General features: G+C 39.2%; 5 protein-coding genes across 5 annotated transcripts; 1 reads left to right on the forward strand and 4 right to left on the reverse strand.

Annotated features, from left to right (window-relative positions):
* Positions 1-10239: 10239 nt before the first annotated feature.
* KVR01_010620 (uncharacterized protein) lies at positions 10240-12443 on the forward strand. The gene is made up of 3 exons (XM_044788300.1): positions 10240-10408; positions 10491-10816; positions 10951-12443. The coding sequence occupies exons 2-3, from the start codon at positions 10531-10533 to the stop codon at positions 11685-11687; spliced, it is 1023 nt and encodes a 340-aa protein (XP_044640779.1). The 5' UTR covers positions 10240-10408; positions 10491-10530; the 3' UTR covers positions 11688-12443.
* On the reverse strand, positions 11940-12362 carry KVR01_010562 (uncharacterized protein; the record flags this gene model as incomplete). The annotated part of the gene is made up of 1 exon (XM_044784190.1): positions 11940-12362. One exon carries the CDS (start codon positions 12360-12362, stop codon positions 11940-11942), a length of 423 nt encoding a protein of 140 aa, XP_044640721.1.
* Positions 12444-18691: 6248 nt separating the features above from the next.
* Positions 18692-21726, reverse strand: KVR01_010243 (uncharacterized protein). The gene is made up of 4 exons (XM_044793069.1): positions 20935-21726; positions 20710-20824; positions 19389-20644; positions 18692-19326 (listed from the first exon to the last, which is right to left on the reverse strand). The coding sequence occupies exons 1-4, from the start codon at positions 21364-21366 to the stop codon at positions 18892-18894; spliced, it is 2238 nt and encodes a 745-aa protein (XP_044640402.1). The 5' UTR covers positions 21367-21726; the 3' UTR covers positions 18692-18891.
* Positions 21727-22397: 671 nt separating this feature from the next.
* On the reverse strand, positions 22398-23781 carry KVR01_010697 (uncharacterized protein). The gene has a single exon (XM_044782262.1). The coding sequence runs from the start codon at positions 23771-23773 to the stop codon at positions 22982-22984; it is 792 nt and encodes a 263-aa protein (XP_044640856.1). The 5' UTR covers positions 23774-23781; the 3' UTR covers positions 22398-22981.
* A 1056-nt stretch (positions 23782-24837) lies between these two features.
* On the reverse strand, positions 24838-26501 carry KVR01_010176 (uncharacterized protein; the record flags this gene model as incomplete). Its single annotated transcript, XM_044786143.1, has 3 exons — positions 24838-25336; positions 25409-26419; positions 26461-26501. 3 exons carry the CDS (start codon positions 26499-26501, stop codon positions 24838-24840), a joined length of 1551 nt encoding a protein of 516 aa, XP_044640335.1.
* Positions 26502-26970: the final 469 nt, after the last annotated feature.

Consider the following 26970-nt stretch of genomic DNA (forward strand, 5'->3'; position numbering starts at 1 on the left):
TAAAAATTTTAAATTTAAACTTAAAAGTTTTAATTTTAAATTTATATTTATAGAAATAAAAACTTTTATAAAGTTTAAAAAAGGTTTAAATAAAGTTAAATTAAATTATAATATAATAAAATAATTAAATAAAAATTAATTAAAAATTATAATTATAAATCTTTTAACTTTATATTTAAAAATAGTTTTTAATATTATAAAATAAAACTTAAAATACTTTTAATATAATAAAATATAGTAGGCTTATTTATATATACTATAGTACATTAATTATACTATGTGTAGTGAGTAATAACCTTGATTATTAATTAGTGAGCTACTATAAAAATAAGAACTAACTACTCTATAGCCGATGCTATTAAGATAGCTAAGTACTTATTAGAGAAACTCCTGTTTCGAGCATATTCAAGGCCTTACACAAAGCCGACTGCCGACTGCCGACGGCAGTAACGGGGCTATCGCCGTGCTGGCACAAGACTACAGTGGGCCTCAAAAAGTCTCCCCACATTCATATCCCGCCATAAATTCTCGTGATACGCGTTAATATACCCACTTTATAAAAACTTCTCTCTATTAACTAATATACCTTTAAAAAAATATTTATTTTTATTAAAAGTATTAGGAAATTATAACATATATTATAAGTTAAGTAAGGTTAGAGTTATAATAAATATAAAAATATAAAATATAAAATATAAATATAAATACAAAATATAAAATATAAAAATACAAAATATAAAATATAAAATACACGAAATACTAAAATATAAATATAAATATAAATATATTAGAAATATAAAATATAAAATATAAAATATAAAATATAAATACTATATTTTATATTTTATATTAATATATAAAATATAAAATATATAATATAAAATATAATATTTATATTTATTATTTATATAATTATATTTTATATTTTATATAAAATATAAAATAACTTATATATAAAATCTATATTAAATATTTAAAGTTTTTAAGTTAAATACCTATTTTATAATAAATTTATATATTTTAATATATAATATTAATAGTTTAAATATTAATATTAAAAATATAAAATATATATTATTTAAAATAAAATTATATAGTTTTAAAAGATATAAAGTTATAATTTTATATTTATATTCTTATATACTTATATTATTATATTATTAAATAATATAATAATAATTATTCCTTTATATAAAGTTATTTAACTATTAAGTATTTATTTTCTTAGTATATATTCTAATTATTATAATTAAGTATATATATATATATTAATATAGTAAACTATATTATTAAAACTAAATAATTACTTTTTTATATATTTATATTTTATAAATATTTTATTTAAATTCTTAAAAATAAAATAATTAACTTTAATATATTATTAAATTTAAACTTTTATTTCTCTAAGTAGTAAGCTAGAGTGTTTTTAAACTTTATTTATATATATTTATATTAATATAATATATTTATAAATATTTTTTAAAGATTTTAATAGTAATCTTTAATAATAACTTTTATATTTAAAGATATAATTAATATATATACTTTTAATATTATTTAATATATTTTTATATATTTTATTTTTTTAAATTATATATATATATATATAATATTTTACAAAATCTATTAAAATAGTTATATTTTAATAAAATAATTTAATATTTAATTTAACTTTAAAATATAGTTTTATTTAATTATTAGGTTTTATTATTATATATTTAAATATTATTTATATAAATTAATATATTATAAATAAGATTATTTTAAATAAAAATATATTATTATAATTAGGAAATTTAGTTTAATTTAATAGTTATTTTTAAAAATAGTAATCTTTAATTATAAATTTATAAAATATTATATATTTATTTTTACTTTTATTCTCTTTATTTTTAAATCTCTTCCTTTTATTTAAGTAAGAATTTAACTTTTAAATATTATATCTTTAATATAGGACTATTAGTAGATAAATATAAAGATTAAAGTTATAATAAATAGATATAATAAAAAAAGATAAATAATAAAGTACTTCCTTCTATCTCTTTTTAATTTTAACCTTTCTTTAATATACTCTATTTATTAAAATTAATAAGTATTATTTTTATTTAATAAACTTCTATTAACCCTTAAAGATCTCTTATTTTATCTAGAATAGATATCCTATATTATTAATAATACTTTTAAAGTAATCTCTTTAACCTATTAAAGTACTAACTAATAGAAGGATACTATAAATAGTGTTATTAACCTTAAGGTATATACTATTTAATAGCCCTTTTTCTCTATTTAATAATATTTTTTAATTCCTTAAATATAATAAATTAAAAGATATTTTTACTATAAGTTTATTCTTTAATATTTATTATTTTATTATATTTTTATTAAAAATTTTATAAAGTTTTAAAGTTTTAATTTTAAATTAAGAATTTAATAGATATAAAACCTATATTTAATACTTATTTTAGGGAGTATAATAATAAATTAACTTATAATAAAATTTTATAGAAAATATTTTAAAACCCTTAGTTATAAGTATTTTCTATACCTTTAACTCTATCTTTAAAAACTAAAAATATTAGTATATTTTAAAGAAAAAGGAAGAAAAAGGAAAAAATTAGTATAATTAAAGGAGTATTTACTACTAAATATAGTAAAATATTTAATATAGTTTAAGGTTAAAGTTTTTATAAATATTAGTAAGGAAAAAGTATTATAATAAGGATTAATACTTTATTAAGATTAAGGTTTTTATTTTATAGCTTTAAAATAAATATATAAATTTATATATTTTTATATTTTTATTTTAGTTATTTATATTAAAATAATTATTTATATTATATAAAATAACTTTTCTTTTATAAAATATTAAATATTTATAAAGATATAATATTAAAAGTATATAAATATAATATATTAACTATATACTTATATAATTAAAAACTAAAAACTATATAAATATATAATTATATAATTAAATAAAAGGTTTAATTATATATATATCCTATTAATATAAATAATAAATAGTTATAAATACTCTTATTAATTTAGTATAATATCTTTAATATTTAACTAAAATTAATATTATTATATATAATATATATAACTTTATTATATAGAATTTCCTTAATATTTATATATATAAATTTATTAATAAGTTTTATAATAATAAAGTTATTAAATATTATAATAGAATTATCTATTTTTATTATTTATAATATTATTTATAATAAAATATTAATTATTAATAAAGATCTTAAAGTTAATAATAAATTAATTATATTAAATAATTATTATAATATATAATATAATAAAATAATTATAAAAGTTATTATAATATATATATATATATATAAGTATATATATATAGTATTTATATATATATAAATATAAAAGGTTATAGAAAAGGTAATAATAATAATAATAAATAGAATAAAATAAAATTAAAAAAACTTTTATTTTATATAAATAAAATATAATAAATATAATAGTTAAAAAGTATTTAAATTATATTTTTATTAATTATTATATTTTTATTTTATAAGTATTAAGTTAAATTAACTTATTAAATTATTAAATATTTAAATTAAAATTATTTAACTACTATATAATTATATTTAAAGCTATAAATAAAGAAACTTTAATAATTAATATTTAAGAAAAGTTTTAAACTATTATATTTAAAACTATTTAATTATTATATAGTTATATTTAAAGTTATAAATAAATAAACTTTAATAATTAATAATTAAAAAGTTTTAAACTTTTATATTTAAAACTATTAAACTATTATATTTAAAAATATTTAATTATTATATAATTATATTTAAAGTTATAAATAAATAAACTTTAATAATTAATAATTAAAAAGTTTTAAACTTTTATATTTAAAACTATTAAACTATTATATTTAAAACTATTTAATTATTATATAGTTATATTTAAAGTTATAAATAAATAAACTTTAATATATTTAATTATTAAAATTATTAATTTATTATATTTAAAAATATTATATATTTATATTTAAAACTATTATATAAATAAACTTTAAGTTATTATATTATTATATATTAAATATAAGTTTTTAATATATAAATTATTTACTTTTCTTTTATTTTTTATTTTATTTATATTTTTTTAATAAATTATTATTATATTATTAAAATAATTATATAGTTTATATTACTATTTAACTTTCCTTATATTAATTATTATATATTAATATAATATTTAACCCTTCTTTTAACCTTAGACCTTTAGCTTATAAACTTAAAATATAAAATATATAAGAATCTAATTTAAGTAATAAAAATTATATTAATAATAATAAAAGTACTATTAATAATAATATAACACTTAATACACTATTTAAAAATTAAATAAAAAATAAAGAATATAAAAACAAAAGAAAATTAACCTACTTTTAATTTTAAACCTTTATATTTATATTTAATTAAAAATAAGTTATTTATATATAAATTATAAAAATCAATTATTTAACCCTTTAAAAATAGTATTTATATATATTATATTTAATTATAATTATATATATTATTTTAATACTACTAAGCCTTAAATTAGTTTTAATAGAACTTTATACTATAAGAGGTACTATCCTTAAATAGTATATAATAAAAATTAGAAAAAGTTTAATATATTATTAGTTAATTATATATATAAATAATAATTTAAAATTATTATTAATTAATAATAAAAGAAAGTTATAACTTTAATATAACTAATATATTAGACTTAATATTTTAAAAAATAGTTAACTATCTATTATAAAATCTTTTAATAAAATAAAAAAAAATAAATACTTTCCTCTACTTATAATTCTATTAATAATAAAATATATTTAAAAGTTATTAGGTTTTATTAGATAATAATTTATCTTTTAATATTCTATTTTTATTATTATTTAATAATTTAACTTATTATTTAAATAAATAAATATTTCTAATTAATTTAATTTTAAATATAATAATATTAATAAATTATTTAATAATAAGGTACTTAAATTATATTATTAGAAACTATAAATATATTTATAAATTACTTATAATGATACTATTTAAGATATTAAAAATATAATTAAAAATGAATTAAAAATAATAAAGGAATTTCTATGTAACTAGATATATAGTTTTTATTAATTTAAATAGTTATTTAAGAGTTATTATAAATTATATTAATAAGAATTTAAAGTTTAACTATTAACTAATAAATATATAAATTTATATTATATATATATATATATTTATAATTTAATATTAATATTAATATTATAATAGGATTTAAATTTTAAATAAGGCTTATAATAGAGTATATATATATAAAATATTTAAAAATAATATCTTAATTCCTTTAAATATACTAACTACTTCTATTAATAAATATAAATTACTTTTATTACTTAAATATAATTTATTTATATAAAATAATCTATTTAATATATATATATATATAAATATATATTAATTATATAATAGTATTATATAAAATAATAAATCTAATAATAATACTTTTCTTAATAAGTTTAAAGTAGAATATTATCTTAAAAACACTATAAACTTTAATAATAATATATAATATATAATATATATATTAAATTTAATTACTAAAATTATAATTAATTTTTAATAAAAGTATAATTAATAGTAAAGAATTATAAAATATTAAATTATTTACTATTTTATATAAAATTAAATAAATAAAACAAATTTCTAAAAGTAAAAAAATAAGATTTTAATAAATTATTAAGTATTTATTTTAATTAATATTATTTATTTTAAATTATATATTAACTTTATATAAATCTATTTAATAAAATATAATAAGTAGTAATAGTAATTAAATAAAATAAATAAATTAAAAGTAATAATTAAAAATATTAAAAATATAAATTAAAGGGATCTCTCTATTAATAAAATTAAACTTTAATTCCATTAAGTATAAATTAACCCTTTATTTAATATTAATTTTAAAATATATTAATAATTTAAATTTTATTAATATTAATACCTATTAAAATTTATTATATAAAATAATAAATATAGCATTAAACTTTAAAAACCCTATTAATTAACTACTTAAAGACTTTAATCATAATATTCTATAAAAATTAAATATTTATAAAAAAGTAAAATTAAATTAAAAATTTAAAAATATATTATTAGCTTTTACAAGCCTATTATTATTTTCTAAAAGAAAATACACTACTTTAAGTTTAATATTACCTCTTATTAAATATATATATAAAGTTTTATTAAATTTAAAAGAATTATATAAAAATAAAAAATAGAAAGTCTAAGAATAATATAAGTATATTTACTCTTAATTAATATAAATAATATATATTAACTATAATTTATTTAAATTTTACACTTTTATTCACCTTATTTTAAAAACTATTAATATAAAATTAAATAAATTAAATAATTATTTTCCAAATAACTTTACTTAAAATAATATATTAATTTAATAATATAAAATATATATATTTACTATACTATTAGATCCTTAAAATAATTAAATATATATATAAAATATTAAATATAAATTAAAAATTTATAAATTATATATAAAAATTAATAGTAGAAAAATTAAAGTAATAAATATATATTATATTAAACTAACTATATAAGTTTTTATATAATAAACTAATTAATAAATTTAAAATTTATAAAAATAATAAATAAAATAAAAAAAAGGAAAAAGGTTAAAATATTACCTAATATAAATATAACCCTTAAAACAAATATATTTATAAACTTAACTTAACCTATTATTTTATTTAAAAAAATAAAACTAAAAATTAAAAGAAAAGTTTATATTAAGCTTAATTTTTATATTAAATACTATAAAAATATAAATATAAATTACAATTTAAAAGTAAAGTTATTAAGTATTTTAAAAACTTAAAAACTATATAATATAAGTTATTTTATAATAATTATTAACTTTATATTATATATAATATTAATTTATTTTATTAATAACTTAATATTTTAAAATAATAGAAATTAATAAAACTTTTATTTAAATTTATTAATATTAATATTTAAATATTTAAATATTTTAATAATATTAATAATAATAAAAGGAATTTTAATATTAATATAAATATTATAACTAATAGATATATAAATTTATAAAAATAATATTAGAAAGAAATTAAGTATAATAAAATATATTAAAAGATAAAAACTATTAAAAATTAAAAGTATTTAGATTTAAAAGTAGAATTCAATAAGAATATATTAAAGATAGAATTAAAAGAAGAAAATAGTAATTAGAGTTATATTAAAACTATAATAAATTTATTTATATATAAAAATAATAATATTAATAATAATTATAATTATATTTATATTATATATATATATATATATATATATATATATTAATTTTTAAAAATTATTATATAATATATATTATAAAAGTTTATATTTATATATTTTAATTTATATTTTAAAAATATTTATAATTAAAATATAAAAATATAAATAAAAATTAAAAATATATATTAAATATTATTAAATATAAATATTATAATTTATAATATTTAAAATAAATAAAAGTTAAATAAAAGTTAAATAAAAATTAAATAAAAATTAAATAAAAGTTAATTATATAATAATATAAAATAAAATAAATAATTAAATAATTAATTATAATTAATTATTAGTTTTATAAAATATATTATATATATAATATATATAATATATTGAATATTATAATAAATAATAAAAAAGAAAAAAAAGAATTAAAATTAAAAGTATTAATAAAATTTATAATAAATAGCTTATAAATTACTATATTCTTTACTTCTAATAGTACTTTTATTATATAGTTACTCTAATTTAATAGTAATTAACTTTAAGCCTTAATAACTCAACGGTTTAACGCCCTAATTCAAATCCTAGTTATTACCCTTTAACCATCTTCTTCTAGCAACACATACCACACATATTATCACTAAAGAGACCTAAGTTTAAATCCTAATTAAAGTATAATATTTTATTTTTTTTTAATATAAATTAAAACTTACTAAGTTTTAAAAGTTAAAAGTTTTTTATTATATAGTTTTTTAAATAATATATATTAATAAAATTAAAATTAAAATATATTAATTTTTTAATTATATATTAATATTATATAATTTATATTTTATAACTTTAAAAATTAAAATTAATAATTAAATTATATAATTTATATTTATATAATTATTTTATATTTATTTATTTAAGTTTAATATTTATTTAATTAATTTTAATTATATTTAAAATATTTATTATTTATTATTTAAATATTAAATAAAGTTTTATTTAATATATAATATTAATTATAAGTTATAAATTATAACTTATAATTTTAATTAAAATATTTAAAATTTATAAAAATATTTCTTTTATAAATAAAGGAATTTTAATTAATATTTAATTATAAATTTAAATTTTAATATTTATTAAAAATATTTAAATTTATATAATTAAATAATTAAAACTTATATTAATTAAAGTTATAATTTAAAATATATTTTATATTTTAAAATATAAAATACAAAATATAGAATGTAAAAATATAAAATATAAAATATAAAATATATAAAATATTAAAATATAAATATAAATATAAATATACTAAAATATAAAATATAAAATACAAATACAAATACATATTTTATATTTTATATAAATATAAAATATAAAATACAAAATACAATCACAACTCTAAGTAAGGTTTAGAGAGCTATAATATTAATTATATAAGACTTTAATTAATTTAGGTTATATATTGCAGTTAAGGTGTATATTAATAAAATAATAATTAATACCTAGTAAAAGTACTAGAAAACTACCTATAACCTGAAATTCTTATCTTAGATAAGGAGATTTATAATTTTAATAAATAGAGAATTTATTAATTAAAATTTTTATATAGAAGAACCTTAAAGTAACTTATAGTAAGATCTATAAAGTATTGAATATTTTAATATATAATAATATACTCTTCTAATATATAAAGTAGTTTTATATTAACTATTAGTAAACTATAAAGTAAATACTTTTTTTAAAGGAAGATAAAAAGGACTACTATATATAGTTAATTAAATAACTTTAAGATATTAATTAGTTATTAAGAGTTTATAGTTTTAAGTTTATATATAAATATACCCTTATATTAATCTACTATTAACTATATAACCTTTAATAGGTAATGTTCTCTAATAAGTATATTATATATAACTTACTTATAAGACCTTTAAAGTAGGTTTAAAGGCTTTTTATAGAGAGGTATAGACTAGATTTAATTAACTTAAAGCCTTATAAAAAGCTACTAATTACTATAATAATATAAGGGTATATATAAAAAGGTGGGTAGATTGACCTTATAGTGATGGAGTGGGATAATAAGGTTATAAAAAGAGGGTATATTTAGAACTTTTATATTAAGGTACTTAAAGAGACCTTATTACTTAATTATAATAGTATATAGGATTTTTAGTAAGATAATACTTAAATTTATATTGTTTAGTAAGTGGATTAGTGGATATTGGATTATAGGATCTCTCTCCTTTAATGGCTTATATACTTATTTAATTTAATACTTATTGAGTATATTTAAGTACTTTTAAAGTTAAAGATATATAGAATATACTTAGATATATAGGAGAGGATTAGAAATAAGGTAAATATTGTTTATTTTATATAATATATAAAAAATATATAGTAGGTAATTAAGTAGGTTAAGATTAATATACTAATTAATAATATACTAACTAGGCTGTATATATATAAGGCTGTAGGTGGAAGCTATATATAGTTTTAAAGAGTATTTAAAAATGAATAAAACTATATTACCTAATTGTTGTAAAAAAATTTCTACATAGAGTTATGTGGAAGTAAAGGTTGTGGGTGGTGATGGGGGTAAGTGTGCTGAGGTCGAGTATGGGGAGACTTTTTGAGGCCCATTGTAGTCAAGGGGTGTTTGGAACCTGCCTTATTAGCGCTGCCCAGGTGTGAAGCTTTGCCCACTCCGGCCTTCAGGTAGGCTGCTGTGGTCTAACCAGCGGGTCTAGCTGCCTGGCGAAAAGTGCCTAGGTGGCTTGCAGGCGGGCGGCTCATCGCCTGCACACGTCCGTGTCGTCATTGATTGGTTGGCGTCTCTATATTCCCTTTGCTATGGATGCACAACACCCCATCGACCGGCAAAACTGTGATCCATATCACTAATCATTTACACCCCACCGCTCATTACACAACGTAGTACCCCTCAGATAGGAGCATGACGCTTATTAAGTCCGGACTTGATGTCGCCTATGGGTTAGATCTGAATTTTCCGTGAAAGGACATAAATAGAGCGTTGATCGCAGACTACCAGATGATAACCAGAAAGCCCAACAGTAAAAACATTCTTTCAGCTTAAGCTTTGCGAAGGTGACAACCAAATCGAAACAATAACCAACACCTTTTTATCTCATCCAGATCGCTTCAGTTACCTCGAGTGATCGCCGCGCAGAAGAAGATGGCCCCATCACTCCCAAAGACTTTCAAAGCCGCGGTCATCAATGACAAGGGGGATGGACTGACCCTGAAGGACATCGATCTCAAGCTTCCCGGCCCCGGCCAAGTCCTCATCAAGTCACTGGCCTGTGGCGTTTGCCACACCGATGACTTCATGAGACAAGGCTTTCTGGGGAACTCGTTCCCTCGTATCCCCGGTCATGAGGTGATCGGTGATATCGTCGCTGTTGGAGAGGGCGTCACCCGCATCAAGGAGGGCGAGAGAGTTGGTGGGACGTGGCACGGCGGTCAGTTCTCACATCCTCCAAGCCCAATGGCAATCCCGAGGGTTCCGCATCTCACCCTGCTTCCATAAGCGTCCACTGGCAGTGGGGGCATCCAAGACTCTTGTAAGCATTGTCGCTGACGCCAAGATCCACAGGCCACGATGGGACCTGCCGGTCCTGCCAGCGCGGCATGTTCCAGATGTGCGACAACGAGGAGATCAACGGCGTGACCATGGACGGCGGGTACGCCGAGTACGTGCTCCTGCGGGCCGAGGCCGCCGTCCGCATCCCCAAGGACCTGGACCCGGCCGAGGCGGCGCCCCTGCTCTGCGCGGGCGTCACCACGTTCAACTCGATGCGCCGCATGGGCGTGATGCAGGGCGACATCGTCGCGGTGCAGGGGCTGGGCGGGCTGGGCCACCTGGCCGTGCAGTACGCGAGCAGGATGGGGTACGAGGTGGTGGCGCTCAGCAGCGGCAGCGAGAAGAAGGAGTTCGCGACCAAGCTCGGCGCGCACCACTACGTCGACACCAGCAAGGAGGACCCGGCCAAGGCGCTCATGAAGCTCGGCGGCGCGGCCATGATCTGCTCCACCGCGCCGAACCCCAAGGCCATCAGCCCCCTCGTGGGCGGGCTCGCGCCGCAGGGCAAGCTGATCGTGCTGGCGCCGGTCGGGCCGGTGGAGTTCGACACGGCTATGATGGTCACCAAGGCGGCGAGTGTGCACGGGTGGCCGTCTGGGCACGCGCTTGACTGTGAGGAGGCCATCGCGTTTGCTGGGACGCATGGGGTCAAGTGCATGATTGAGAAGTTCCCGCTGGAAAAGGTCCAGGAGGCCTTCGAGCACATGACGAGTGGGAAGGTCCGATTCAGGTCTGTCCTAACGATGTAATTAGGCATGCTTTAATGCGGTGAAGCGGATAGGCTCAGGCCGAGAAGAGGCGGCGATCGTCACAGTAAACGCTACGGCAAGAAGTAGCATCGTTCCCTGTTTGTGTCCGTCTGCGCGCCCGTCGTGATCTTGATATGAGTGACTTGTGAGTACTTCAGACCTGGGTATGGCGAAATGGCTTCAAGTGGTTCGTAATCCATCGCGAAGATGACAGATGATCGTCCAGGGCCTGAGGACATTCGGCCCGGCGCATCACTCATCCCCGTCAAATTGTCCAGCCCGCTTGCTCAGCAGGCCAGTCTTGAACCACTCGCCCAGTCCCTTACTCTCCATGACCTGCCCAAACGAAGAAACAGACTCGATCTCATTAAACGCCCCAGCAGTCACAGGCATCGTCGCAGCAGCCGGGCCGTCCTGGTTCAGAGCCCTCATCTCAGGCTTATAGACGCACTGGAAATCCTTGTACCGCAGATCCTTCACAGCGCTCACCCAGGCGCCCAAGTTTGGTGCCTGGTCGCTCTCGGCGTACATCAGGCCTGGAGTGCCGCCGTAGCGGACCAGCACGAAGGGTATGTCGAAGTGCGCAGCTGCCTTTTTCACGCGCTGTAGCTTCTTGCGGCTCGTGACGTGGTGCGTGCGGATCAAGGTGATGAAAAGCTTTTTTGATGTGCCCATGTTGCTTTCGGCATCACGCCCCGAGCCAGCGTCCACTCGTCCACTCAAATTTGGTCGGAGGTTAAAGAAAAGTGATGGTCCTAGTCTGGTGACGGGTTAGTCGTTGATTTAAGCAAATCATGATGCACTTGGCCGGGCCTGCGTACCCGTCGGCCCAACGTCATTCCACGCCGATCGCCGGGGAGACATCGGAGTGGGGCCGCCCGGGCGTACCAAGATATCCTAAACCACTGCCCATGGGGTGGAGCTGCAAAATGAGGACCCCAGAGAAAGTATAGCAAACTGACAAAAATTGAAACAAATTTATTCGAAGAAATTCCTCGCATTTGAAGCATGCATTTTTGTTTTTATAAACTTGTATGTACAAAATCCTTGCAGACATCGTACCCTCCCGGGCACCACTGATCCAAGTCCGTCATCCAAGTCCGTCATACGTCGAGATCAATCCCAGGAACAGGTTCAGTACCTAGGCAGGTTCCCTGATATCCCGTCCAGTCCTTGCACGTCTGATAGACATCAGACGGCACGTCGATCTGCACAATGTCAGGCTGGGCTCGACGTGTCAAGGTAGGTCACAGTGAGGTAGCCAAACCCCTGAGTTGTCCGAGACAAAGTCGATCGCCAGGAACCTGACGTTGACGCCCTTGACGCCCGGTTGGAGGATGTGCGCATCACGTCTCATTGGGTTTTCGAGATTCAATGTTGACGCTGCCGTCACAATCGCCAAGCCCCTCAGCCACGACCCAGAAGTTGTTCTTGTAGAGGTGCATGGGGCGCTAGGTTAGGTTGGTCGTGCTGTAACTGTTCATGATGTTTCGGCCTGTTGCTCTCCAGGTTGATGGTGAGTCAGTCTCGGTTTGAGTAGAATTTGTTGCCTTCCATGGCCAGCATGAATACTGGAGGTCTACGTAGGCCGTCGAGGTTAGCACCCGGCGCTGGTACAGCAAACATATGTAAAGGCACGTCACAAGATGGACGAACTGCTATATATGCAGTTTGTGGAACGGAGATGGGAGGGGGGGCATGCAAAAGTAATTTGTTCTCAGAACTAGCACCGGAAGTTACTCAAAGTTAGTACGAAACATCTCATTGTTGACATACAACAGCCTGTTTCCCAATGCATTTCAGGCATATCTCATGCTCAACTGCAGCATGATCGCAGTGTATGCGAGGAACTCATAGTTTATAAACATTGAGTCATGTTGAGGAAAACATTGGAACAGAGGCTGTCGGTCACACGGTGTAGCCGATGTAGTAGACAGTCGTCACATATCACGTCGGCCTCTTCGTAGTGACTGGCAGCCTTAGCCAACCACTCAGCGCTTCAAGTTGTCGACTTTGGGAGACCGATATCAGACCGCATCCACAACCCATCCGCCGGCCCCCTGGTAGCCTCGAAAAGGATGCCTGTTCTCTGTGGAATGTTGACGCTCACGATGGGTCTCGTATGGCAACACGGGAATGAGAGGGGCTTGTTTCTAATCCTCATACATATAAAGCGTATTTTGCGCCTCATAAAGTGAAGATGTCTTCTCCAAACCTCTCCCTAAGTCTTTGAAGCAAACAAGCAAACAAGCAAACAAAAGAGCAGTTATTGGACTAATAGGAAGTTTGTGATGTTTAGCCTGAGGTTGCGTATGCCTGGAGTCCATTGGCCCCATATACTCCTCTGCCATGCTTGGTCACAAATAGAGTCACCTCTATTGCCCTATGGTGTCCGTGGTGCGACATACGAGGACCTGCAGAAGCACGTCAAAGAAAGAATCACAACAAGGAGTGGTGGAGTGAATTCAGTGCGCAGACTGCAACAGACAAGGTCTTCGGAAATTCGCAAATTCGCCTGCAAGCAAACTCAGAAATTGCCGTCGGGTGCATTATTTCACGTGAACGACTCACGGTGTCTATGGTTCAAGAACGACACCGTTCATCCGCAGTACGAACACACCAGGCTTGGGCGGAGGATCGGGGGACGCTCGATGCGCCGAACCTCCGCTGTGCCAGCGATTCTCCGTAACGAGATCGATTCAAACGCAGACAAGCCCGGGGATCCGCTGTTGGACGCGGACAGACAGCGAACACGGAGGTCATTCTTCCTCAGTAAGGCAAATCGGCCGGAAAAGTTTCTTCGACAGGTGCAGGCTCCCCTAGTCCTCCAAACCCTTCTTCTCAAACGGAACGAGTTTTGCTACCTAGGTAGGGTACTTTCCGATCACTTTGAGGTCAGACTCACGACCTCTCTCTGCCGTCTGCATTTTCTGATGAAGACTTAATCCTCCCAGTATTCCACCAATATATCCTCGTGAACAAAGTCTCACCATATGTCACGGGCCATCCACCAAGATGCTGCTGGTGCCGAGTCAATGACCTTAGTAAACCATTCGAAAGCTCCGGGCCGAGAGTACTTATATGGTAGTAGCTAATTAGAGATATTCGAAAGGAAATATTTGTATTGAAACACGTCGACAAAAAAAACTATTTCATCCAGTCCGCTGTGACGCCATGCGCCCTGGCCTCTGGCGTCAGAATGGGTATGGTGAGTTTAGTGTTTGAGAAGTTGGTGATGGTCATAATCGACTTCGCCATGAGGAACTGCGTCTTGAGAGTTCCGTGATGAACTTCACGGCTCGCGTAGTTTACCTACAAGAACTCTAGCCCTGTAATTTGGCTCGAGACTTAGAGTCGTTGTCGTCTGTGTAGCCCAAGGCCCCCCAAGGGAAAAAAACGCTGCTGCTATATCCACTCGGGAATAAAGTCTGCCATATATCAGAAAATTACGAAGTTCTTCACAACCAGCGCATCCATTGAAATAGAATTGGTCACGCAATTCTCAATGTCCCTTCTCTGTCAATCGAAAACATTGTTTTGTTCAAGTACACACATGAACTGGACTGTGCTACTCCATCGTTCGCAGAACCGTACTGCTGTGGATAGCGCCCTTTGCTTTCACCCAGGGCGTGGAGTATTAATTTCTAGCGTTGGGCTTCTGGCCAGTCTCACCAAATGCCTGACATATTGTTTTGCTGGTAGTGTCTCTTAACAGGCACGGATGTCGGCTGATCGTCGTTTGGCGACTTGAACGAGGGCAAGTTTTTCATACCTAGGTATCATTTGAACCTTCCCCGCGTATTGTCTTCCATCCAAAAGTATTCCATGTCGCTTGGCTCATATAGTAGTCTTTAAAGTCTCAATGCTTCCCAAATATATGTACTGACTTCATTCAAAAGTATCGAAGAGGCTTTTAACGCGCCCGATCATTCTCTCTGGCTTTCGGAGCTCCAGCCGTCGATTCAGGGAAACGATACAAATCGGGACACTGGCCCGAGCAGCTACTGGGCAATTTCTATGGATGAAATTTTCAGGTTCTCGTTCCCAATGAGACTACAGACCCGGGTGTTGAAGCGCGTGAATGTACCTAGGTATTGGTGCGCCCGCCACGGCCTCGAGATAGAATTCGAACTGGAAGTATTCCAACACACCAAACAGGCACAGGTGATACCTTTCGTGGACTCATCATGCTGCAATTAAAGCACCACGACCGTAATGCTCAAACCAGCCTATGATTCCACCGACGGCCCCTTCAAGATTGACCATTGTGTTGTCAAAATGGACCCGAAGCTCTTCCGGAAGGATGTATATCGCGCTTGTGCAACAAGGGCTGGTCCTCTATCCAGGTCCCATCAAATGCAGCATCTCAATGTGAATTCCATTGGAATCCCCCCGGAGCATTCCCGAGGCGGATATCACTGAAACCTGTCGATCTCCAAATGCATAGGAGTTCATCAGCTCTCTGCCTGATCGACGCAACAACTACGATGACTACGGCTGTGAAGGTGAAATTTGCGACAGTGCGGGCTTATACCTATGTAGCTCCAGGGTGGACTACAAGCTAATTATGAATTATATGTCTTTTGATCTAGTGGTCTTATAGTAGTTGCCAGCAGTGCGTAGTCCGTCTCACACTGTCGGATCCATAGAGGGCCACAGGCTTAGACCACTGAGCCCCCAGACAGACACTCATAGCAGTTTCTGTTAAGCTTGGGTTGCTCCGTAACTTAGTAATACTAGGAAATGAATGAAACTGTTGAAAATATAATTGTTATGAATATAATAGCCCTTAGGCGACTTGTGCTAACAACCAACGGCGCCGTCGAGAGCGGCGCTGGCCAGCCTTGTGTCTACCTCACAAGGCTGAAGCCATGTGCACCTACCGTACATTTATTACTATTATCGGCACTGTCCCTTATGTTTCACTTTACTCTATTTTATTTGAACAAGGTTAGGTCTTCAGGATTTCAAATGCAACCACCCAACCCGATTAGGTGGAACAAAGTACCAAGTGGGGCATTGTCACATGAAAACCAGAGGTCCAGTACTTGGGAGTACGTACCTTGGTTTCATGGATTGTAAGCGTGGAAACATTGATCAGCAAGATAAGACCTGTAATACGGGGTAGGTACGACGATAAGACTTATTCTACCCACCCTCGGCCCAGATCCGAGGACCGCCCCGTAGCATGACAGATACGCTTATGAGCACAAGTAAGCCTTTGCCCAGGTGGTGCCCCACCAGATCAACGTCGTATTGACTCTGACATCTGGGTGCTCACCATACTCCGTAGTGTACTACAGTCAGCAAAAAGCCAAAGAGGATTCCTTCCAGACCAGCCAGCCAGCTAGCTAGCCCCGGTTACCACAGCGTGTCCAACGGCTGACGTTGATACCTAGCCAATTGGGAATGTCGCAGATATCGTGACACCAAGGAAGGATTTCACTAGTTAGTTGCTGTGCCGCCAGAGATGCTACGACGCACTCATCAGTGATTCACAATTACAAAGCCAGCCGGCCAGCCAACCCAATCGCAACCCCGGCCGGCTGGATGTAATACGAAAAAGGTTCCATGCCAAGGGAAACACGAACTAGCAAAACGAGGCTGTCTTGGCTTCCAGTGAGTCTACAGAGTACCTAGGGAGTAGCGCCTGCGGCACAGCACAAAACAAGCGCCACACCACACCACAACCACACCCCAGCCAAGCAGGTCAAGAGCTCTGGTGACATGTCTTGGGTGGGAGCCGCCATCTTGGTCAACCTGGGCAGGAACCCCATAGGGTCTTCATCAAGCAAGGGGTCGGAGTCGGAGTTTGGCGGCAAAGGACGGCTGAGTGGTGGTGTGCAGCGGTTTCTCTTTCTTTCATTGCTATCCTATCTTCCTATCTTGTATCCTGACAGAGGCGTAGTCAGGTCAACGGGTGAGCCTCGACCGCGATCAACGTCGCCACACACAAGTAACAAACCCAGCCCAACCTGCCAATTGCCAACCCACCAGTTCGCCCGCCCGGGTCGCCCGGCCCCCCGAGCCACGCCACACCGCGGACACGCCACCAAAACTCGAACTGCCCATCCACCCTTCCGCCCACCAGGCTGCCAATGCTGACTCACATCTCGCTATCTATCTATCAATCAATCAATCAAGCAATCAATCAATCTATCGGTCACACGTCGGGAGGAAGCTGACAAGGCTGCCAGCCAGCCAGCCTGCCTGCCTGCGCCGCACAAAGACCACACCCCCCCAAAAAATAAGCAACCAACCTAACCAGCTCCGGAACCCTCACATACCCACCCGTGAATCCCATCCAGCCCCCATCGCGAGCGGGGTTCCCACCCACACCACACACCCACACACCACTCCCACACCCACCTCCCACATGCATGCAGGCTTGGCAGGCAGGCTAAGGCATCCCACCGGGCCCGGTGTGCGTGACATCGGGCGGGGCCGTCTGGCCGTAGAAGGCGGCTAGAACACCCACCCAGCAGCCTAGCCTGCCCAGCCCTAGCCCAAGGCGCGCTTGCCTTCTGGAAGGGAAGGAAGGGCGGGCGGCGGCCGGCCCTTTCTTTTTCGTGTTCTGGAAGCCTTCCCATCGCAGGCCTGGCCTGGCCTGGCAGGTTGACAGGCACCCACCCCTCCTCGCTGTCTTTTTTGTTCCTTGCCTACTTACTCCCTAGTACCTCTGTATCTAGGTATCTGCCTCGCCACTTGTTGGCTGGTTGGTCTGCTGACTTGTGGGAGAGGGGGTGGGGCCATATCGAGGTTGCAAGCGCTCGACTCGACCATGTTCCCCATCCGGTGGCTCCAACACCCATCATCACTCCAGCTCGCCATCCGCCCGCTCATCGGGAACATGGCTCATGGTGGGCAGGTCACGCACAGTATCAAAAGCATCCACGGCCAGATTCACCTGCTGTAGCTACTGAAACCAATCGTAGAATGCACGTTCTGTACCTAGGTAATGAAAAAGGACACATTCAACACCAAGCAGCACACGAGTCCCGTAGTAGAGCAGAATTAATATATTGCATCTTCACATCCAGCCGACCCAGTCGACCGACATATACGTAACGCTCATGTCACATTACATACGGAGGGGGTATTAACATTCCAAGTCACAATCCAATCACAGCCAACACAAAAACGACAGAAAGAGAAGAGATAGAGAAAAAAAATAGAGATCTGTCTATCCCTTCCACTATCTTGTCTAACCGCAGTACTCAAAGCCAGGGCACGCCACCGCGCTACCCTTGACATCACCAGCAACACCGGCAACCTGCAGGACGGCGTTGATGACACCGCCGATACCCTCGCCGGCGCTGAGACCGGCAGCCAGGCTGTAGGCGTAGTCGTCCCAGGTGCGGGGGCTCTTCTTCATCCAGAAGTACGAGGCGATGGCGCCGGTGGCCATGGCGGTCGAGTACTGGGTCTGGGGCAGGGTGAAGGCCAGGCCGACGGCGTTCATGTTGGGCACGTAGACGTGGTACTTCTTGGGGATCCAGAGGTACTTGGCCGCCACCAGCGCGATGGAGAAGATGCCCAGGCAAAGGGCGGTGATGCCGGACGAGGTCGGCACGGGGAAGTTCTTGGCCGTGACGGCCTCGGCGGTTGCCTTCCAGGCGGCGACGGAGGGAATACCGAACTGCAGGGGATGGATGTTAGTATATTTGTTCTAGTTTGTAATAAATGGCTGGTAGTGCCTACCTGGCAAGAGTCTGCGAGCGACTCGTCAATGATGCAAGGGTAGGCCTTGGAGAAGAGGACGAAGAATCCACAGCAGAGGACGATACTGAACACAGAGCCGACCGCCTGGGCAACGAACTGCACGCGGGGCGAGGCGCTGAGCAGGTAACCGGTTCGCAGGTCTCCCAACATGTCCACGGACTGGGCGGCGGCGCCGGCAGCGACAATACCTCCGGTCATGTTGATGCGCTGTGCGTCGACGCCGTGGTGGCCCTGGCCCTGGGTGACACCGCCAAAGACAAGCTGGGAGCTCTTTGCGCAGGTGGAGACGGGGTTGATGTCGGTAGCACCGGAGGACTGGGCGGCGATGAAGCTGAAGATGAAGGCAAGGATGACAGCCAGGATGGTCAGGGCAGGGCTGACCTGGTACTGGAGGGCCAGCACGATCATGGAGAGGGCAATGGAGGCGAGCACACCGACGGACCAGATGTAGGTGGGGACCAGCTCCGACTTTGGCGAGGGGTCCTCGATCTCGCGGTCCTCGGCGGTGAGGTGCTTGGCGGCAAAGCCACGGGTCTTTGGGATCTTCTCGGCGGCCTCGAAGATGGCCCTCTTGAGACCACGGTAGAGGATGGGGCCGTTCATGGCGACCTCGGCGAAGGAGGCGCACAGCATGACCATGATGCCAACCCACAGGTTCCAGTACCGAGGGGAGGGCTCGGTCTCGGTGTTGGACAGCGAGTTGAAGCTGTACCAGCCGGGGAAGGGGTTCTCGCCGGTGTCGGGGTCCAAGGCCTTCTCGATTCCGAAGGTGGCGCCGTACTTGAAGGTCAGGGGGCCGATGAGGGCCCAGGCGAGGACACTTCCGCCGAAGAAGGAGAGAGAGGCGTTCATACCAGAGAGCACACCGGCGCCGATGAAGGCCGGGGTGTACTCGAAGACCCAGCCCCAGGACTCAGCGTAGATGATGCCGTCCCAGCCCCAGGTGTACAGCCACCAGAAGACGTGGTGGTCCCAGAGGATGCCGGGGGCGTAGATGGAGACGACACGCAGGGCGGCAGCGCCGCCAAAGGCCATGGCGAGGCATTTTGCCTTCTTCTTCCCGCTGGCCTCGCTGGCGGCACCACCTGCGTGCAGGGCGCGGAGGGTGTAGGCGACGGCGGTGGGGGAGGGGAAGATCAGCTTGAGCTTCAGGATGTAGAACTTGCGGAGGGCGATGGCGAAGAACAGGCCGTAGTAGGCGGTGCAGATTGAGAAGGTGACAAGCTTGCCAAAGTCTGGGCAAAAGGTTAGCCTCGTTATCTTGGTCCAATTACGGGCCAAGTGTGAAGTAGTGCCTTACCCTGGGAAGGATCCTTTGACATGAGACCCATCTGATACAGAGCGGGGATAGGACCGACAAAGATGATTCCTAGACCGCCAGCGGCGGTGGCAGCAGTCTGAACGCAGACGTTTTCCTATAATGCCCAGTCAGTCAGTCAGTCAGTCTGTCGGTTGATCGGCCAGCGAGAGATGATGCCAAGGTGAAGGTGAGTGAGTGGAGTGTGAGCGAGTCAAAACCACGAACCTTGGGGCCAAAGTAGCCACCACCCAGGATCTTGGGGGCGACCCGGGAGATAGACTTGAGAATAGCAAAGCCAAGAATGCCACCAAACAGAGAGGCACCGAATGTCCAGCCGGTCTTGAGACCAAGGTAGATGTTGGAGGCCGAGACGACGGCACCCAGGCAGACGCCGACGACGAGGGCGCGGATGGTGAGCTGCTGCTCCTCCTCGGGGATGCCCTTGAGAGGGGGGAAGGGGAACATGTTGTCGAGGATCTCAGTCTCTTCCTCGTCGACGGGGTCCTTCTCGCCGTCAATGTCGACAAACATGTCCTTCTCGCCGCGCGAGTGGGGCCTCTTCTCGGAGGGCATGTCGGGCAGCTGCTCGTCGGTCCTGGCATCTGCCGCGGCGGTGACGGGGGCCGTCGTGACGTCCTGGTGCTGGAGAGACGCCATCGTGACTGACAGAGAGGCAGACTGATGGTGTTTCTTTTTTTGTGTGGGTGCAGACCACAAGCTGAGGCAACGAAAGACCTCAGATGAAGGGGAAGGGAGGGACAAGACGTGCAAGACAACTCGGATCCTCACATGCAGGAGAGGTGGACGGAGGCACGCAGGTCTTTTATTACTTTATGCGTAACCTGCCCCGTCCAACGTTCTGCTCTAGTTTGCTCTGCTCTGCTCTCCCTCGGCTGGTCGCGTGGTGGGTGGGCTGGCTCTAGCTTGGCTCTGGAGCTGCTTGGACGGCGAGTGCAGGCAGGTGCAGGCCTGCAAGGGTCCACATGCATCCACTGCAGTTCGGTTGCTAGATCAGGCGGGGCAGGTGTAAGAGTGGGTGGGATCGTTGGCGCCAGAAGGGGCCTAGCACCCACGAGCTGCATCCTCAAGGATTGGCTCGGGGACGGGCAGGGACTGGCTGACCTGCCTGTTCGAGTTGGGCCAGGCACTCCCGCCAAGGCTTCCCGCCAAGGCCTCTGCACTTCAGCCGACTGCAGTTCTGGCCTCGCAGCCAGGGCAGCCCTCCAACCAGGTGCTTGTCCTGCACTTTCCCTCGGTGGACCCGACCACACTAGCCGTTGTACCTAGGTACCACAGGCTGCATAGGATGTACACTATGCACCACCGAACCACAGTCTGACCAAGGTTCTCACCTGGACCATGCGGTTGGTAACTGATTTCCTTCCCCAGGCCTGCCCAGTTGGTCCCATCTCCACCCAGACCTGCCATTCGGCCCAGTCCACCTGCCACCCCGGTCCACCCCAGGTCCAGCCCGCCCCACTGCCCCATTTAATAAGCCCGCCATAATCGGAAGGTGATAAGGTCCAACGCCCTCATTGGCTCCTGCCTGCCCAGCCGGGGTGAGGCTCGGCGCGCCTTGCCAGCCTGCCAGCACGCCAGGCATCCTGCGCGACCTGCCAATCATTCCACTTGTGTAATATAATCGACTGCAGCCTTTTTTGCCTCCACTCAAGTGCTCGGCTCCGACTCGACTCCAACACGCCACATGCAAGTGTGCACACTTCGTGTTTCACGGCAAGCACGGCCATGGGCCACAACATGCATGCCTTAGTACGGAGTACGGAGTACGGAGTGGATGATCAGTGATCTGTCACACACGAGCCACACGCCTGACCCCCCTTGCCTCTCCCGTTGCAGCAATTGCAAATACAAATCGAATGCCCAGCCCGGCTAGGCGGGAGCGGGTTAGCCAGGCACACGGGGAGGATTTTAGGTTTTTGCTACAAAAGGTTTAAGACGCCCCGACTTGGATGTTGCCACCGACATCGTATGAGAAATGAGAGGCAACGTTTTTTATGAACAGTCTATCTCGTCATTGAGATATGGATAAACTATCTAACAGGTCTCGGTCTTGTCCAATGATGTTTGATGATTAGGTTCTAATTATTCAGCAGGTCCATTTTCGAGATATCTCACATACAGTTCACCCATCAATGTCTTCATCTTCAGCACTGACGAGCCAGGAACTCCAGAAATATGACAGACCCGAGAGTGCGTTATCAGCGGGTTTGGCGTTGGTAGCAGGTTCGGCGTCCCCGCCGCCCTCGGGCAGTTAGAGCGTGCCAGTGTGGAACCAGATGGCAGCGTCGACGATGCGCTCAAACACGGCCATCTCGGCCCCGTCGCGGGGCGCGTAGACGAGCACAAACGTGGGCGGCAGCGGGAGGCGGGTGCCCCTCCAGCAGTGGTGGTAGGCCCTCCACAGCCAGTGGTCGGCACAGCACGCGAGCGGGTGGCGCTCGCCCCAGCCGGCGCGGATGAGCTCGGCGGCGTCGGCCGGGTGCAGGACGACGTGGGCGGACCCCTCGTGGTGCGCGTGCGCGATCTCGCCGCCCCACTCGGCCGCCGTGCCGGGGGCCCCCGGGACCGCCGACGCGGACAGCCGCCGCCTCAGGGCGCGCACGTGGCCCTCGAAGAAGCTCTGCCCCACCACCAGCGCGCCCGGGTCCCCCGCGGCCCGGCGCTCCAGGAGGGCGAGGATCGCCGCCTCGGTCTCGCGGCTGGCCCACTGGTTCGCCTGGCGCTGGGGCACGAGGCCGACGATGGTGGGGCGGCCGCCGCAGAACCCGCGGTGCGGGAGGGCGAACAGCTTGCCGCGGTAGGGCTCGTACATCGGGTCCAGGTAAGGCGCGCCGAGGACGTCGGCCTGGAAGACGCCGTATGCGATGAAGCCGAGGATCTTGGCGTGGCACCAGCCCTGGAAGGTGGACGGGCTGCCGCCTCGGCCGACGGCTAGGTATTTGTAGAAGTCGTCGTAGGCCCAGCGGAGCAGGGAGATGGCGAGATAGAGCATGATAAGGAGCTCGATGGTTTTGACTGTTTCCCAGAATAGAAATCCAGCCATTGGTTCAAGTTTTTTGGGTCTGTCCGCTGTCTTCGTGTGTGTGTGTGTGTGTGTGTCTTTGTGGTTGACCGAGTTAACTCTGTGCTGTGTAGCTGGTGTGAAGCCAGTAGTTTGAGTTGCTGATTTGAGTTCCAAGGTTGGCTTTGGCTTGTTGAGGGGTTGATCACAGTTGGCCTTGAATTTGGTTCCCGATCAGAGCCATGATGCCAGTTTTTATATCCCACTTTTGCAACATGCCAGATCCTACTTCAACCATTGCTTCTCAGAATGTTGGATAATAACATTGTACTACGCAGTCCACAGGTGAAACGGGGTAATTGTGATAGTTCAAAGGGAAAAGGTGCGGCCTCTGTATCTCATATCGCCAACAAACGAGACGGGGCCCGCCATGAAGCAATTGGCTCATTGTTTACTTGCATTCAAGACATGGACCTGTCTGCTCCTCGATTGAGCTCGTGCTCTCTGGTAGGTTGAGTGTGTTTCAGTTTTGACAAGACAATGAATGCAGGAGGGCCAAAGAATTCCGAAACATCTTCAATGCCTCCATACGGGCCGAGATATTGAAGGACTTCAAATGCTTTCCCACGGTATCTTCTATGACTTCAGAGGTATAGGTTGGAGACTGATTCGTTTAAACAGAGCGCAAAGAGCAGAGCCAGATTGCAGTGTTGCGCAGTCGTCTCCTTATGAGTATTTGTGGGTCCAGTGCTACAAGGATTGCAGCCATTGAATAGAAGAATTTGGAAAATATAACGATGATTACATCCACTTTACGCCCAATTAGCTTTGTACCATCACATCTGGCTAGTCTGATACTGCATGGAGGATCTAAACTGTTTTCAAAGATCCACTTGAAACCACCAAATCGTCAACAATTGTGCTTGGCATCACTTCTACAGCCTGCGAAAACAGCCTGCTAATCCCACATGAAGTATCTCTCACCAGTATGGGTGGGCCATAAAATGTTTGCCAGAATTTCTTTTATTTTTGAAGCAGTGCTGACTTCTACATACACCTCAGTCGCAGAAATTTGATGGTCATGAATGGAAATAACACCGTTCCAACTACGCAGCTGTGAAAGACTCGACCTTGATCGAACCTCCCAGGTCCTTGGTAGCATAGTTGAAAATACCGAACCGGTACGCGATGAAGAAGGCCCAGCCAGAATACAGCTCATACGTCGGCCCAAGCCCCACAAAATCGACACCATCAAAGCTGTACAAGAAGTTGGCAGCCCTCGTCCCCGAAGCCCGGGCGTCAAGCTCCGCCCGGAACCACACCCTCGTGGCGCCCTCGGGCACAGGCGCGGAGGCGACCTCCTGCCCGGCGCCGGTGGTCGTGCCGGACCACTCGTCCATGGTGATGTTCTGCACGGCCTTGAGGGTATACGCGCCGCCGTCGCGGTGGATCCCGACGTAGGCCGTCTGGTCGCGGAACGCAGCGAGCCCGAACCTGTCGCCGTCCGCGGCGCCGCTAAAGTCGATCTCGACCGTCCCCGTGGGGAACTCCCCGTGGATGCGGTGCGTCAGCGTGTTGCGCGCCGAGTAGATGTCCCCCGTGACGCTCGCGGTGCGCAGCGTCACGCCGCTGCTGACCTCGTAGCTCGCCGCGTCCGGGTTGTGGTTCCACTCCCACGTCGGCGGCAGCCCGGGCCCCTCGAAGTTGTAGGTCCGCGTCCAGTTGTAGAGGGGCTGAGGGGGTAGGGGTGAAGGGTAGCTCGCGCCCCAGCCGCCGTTGGAGCCCTTGACCAGCTCGGGGTAGCCGTCGGCGCCCCACGTCACGGGGGCCAGGACTGGCATGCGGCCTGCCGGGTATGCCCAGGTGAACGACATGTAGTACCAGTTTCCATCGGCTGTTTGGACAAGACTGCCCTGGTGGGGGGAGCTGCCGCCCGGGACGGGTGTGGCGACGTCCTGTACGAGGATCTTGTACTCGTAGGGCCCCCACGGACTGCTTGACTTCCAGATATAGGTTGTTCCGTATTCGTCGTTGAGGATGTAGTATGTGCCATTGATCTTGTACATCCTGTTGCCTTCCAGCGAATCTGTGGGTACATCCGAGGCCTGGAGAACGTTCTGGGACTTCACCACGCTCAGGCCATCCGTGCTGAGCTGCGAAACATTGACTTGTCCACTGCCGTAGACAACGTACATCGTATCGTCGTCGTCGATGAGCAGGCCGTTGTCATACATACAGAATTCATTTCCAAAGTTGGCGCTGTTTGTCCATGGTCCATCAACGGACTTGGCGGTGAAGACCCAGGTGACCCAGAAGTTGACGCACCCGACCCAGTACCACAATTCATTGCTCTCGCGGTACCTCAGGCTCGATGCCCAGGTTCCTCCCCGGTAGGCCCTCGGACCGCCAGGCGGGAGTTCGTAGCCATCGCCAAAGGTCAGGCGAGGGATCGAATGGCCGACAGGCTCCCAATTCACGAGGTCCAACGACCGCAAGATCGGGGCGCCGGGGCTGTAGTGGAAGTTGGAGGCTGAGAAGTAGAATGCTCCATCCGGCCCTACAGAGACATCGTTGTCGGGATAGTCCTCATACAGGACGGGGTTCTGGAACGTCTCGGCCCGGCTGTCCTTCGGTACCGAGGCGGACGAGCCGGTGGTGAGCAAGAAACCCGCCAAGAACAAAAATAGACTACTCGCATGCATTGTCTATATGATCGGGCCTATGTAAACACGATATGGCAGCACCTGCCGAAACCCAGCCGCTGGCCCATTGTCCCTTGCTTTATAGGTATCTTGACCAATAGTGGAGTCACCACCAATCCCTTTCATTCGAGCGGCTCTCTATGCCATACGTACACACTAATGCCTCCAATTGGAGGGGTGCATCAATCTACATACCCGCTCGGGGGGTAGATGTCCGTCGCCAAGAGATTGTCCAGTGCAACCCTAGGGCCTTCGTTGAGCAGTGCCAAGGGCCTACTGTACCAGCATCTAGGCCCATTCGGTTTCGGAACCTCGGCGGGTTGACGGGGCTCGCCTTCGTAAAGGGACTGTTCAAGTGGGCCGTGACATCCATCTCCGGTTTTCTGTTTTCGGCCGAAATGTCTAAACTTTCATCCACATAGTAATGCAAGTGATTTCCATATGCCGTCTGGGCCGATACGCGTATTCGAACAGTCCATAGCTGTTGTAGCAGGGAAAAATTGCTGCGGACACATGGCCTGGCTTAACTGATATGCT

This window comes from Diaporthe batatas (assembly GCF_019321695.1).
Source record: "Diaporthe batatas strain CRI 302-4 chromosome Unknown Contig00013, whole genome shotgun sequence".
Classification (NCBI taxonomy): Eukaryota; Fungi; Ascomycota; class Sordariomycetes; order Diaporthales; family Diaporthaceae; genus Diaporthe; species Diaporthe batatas.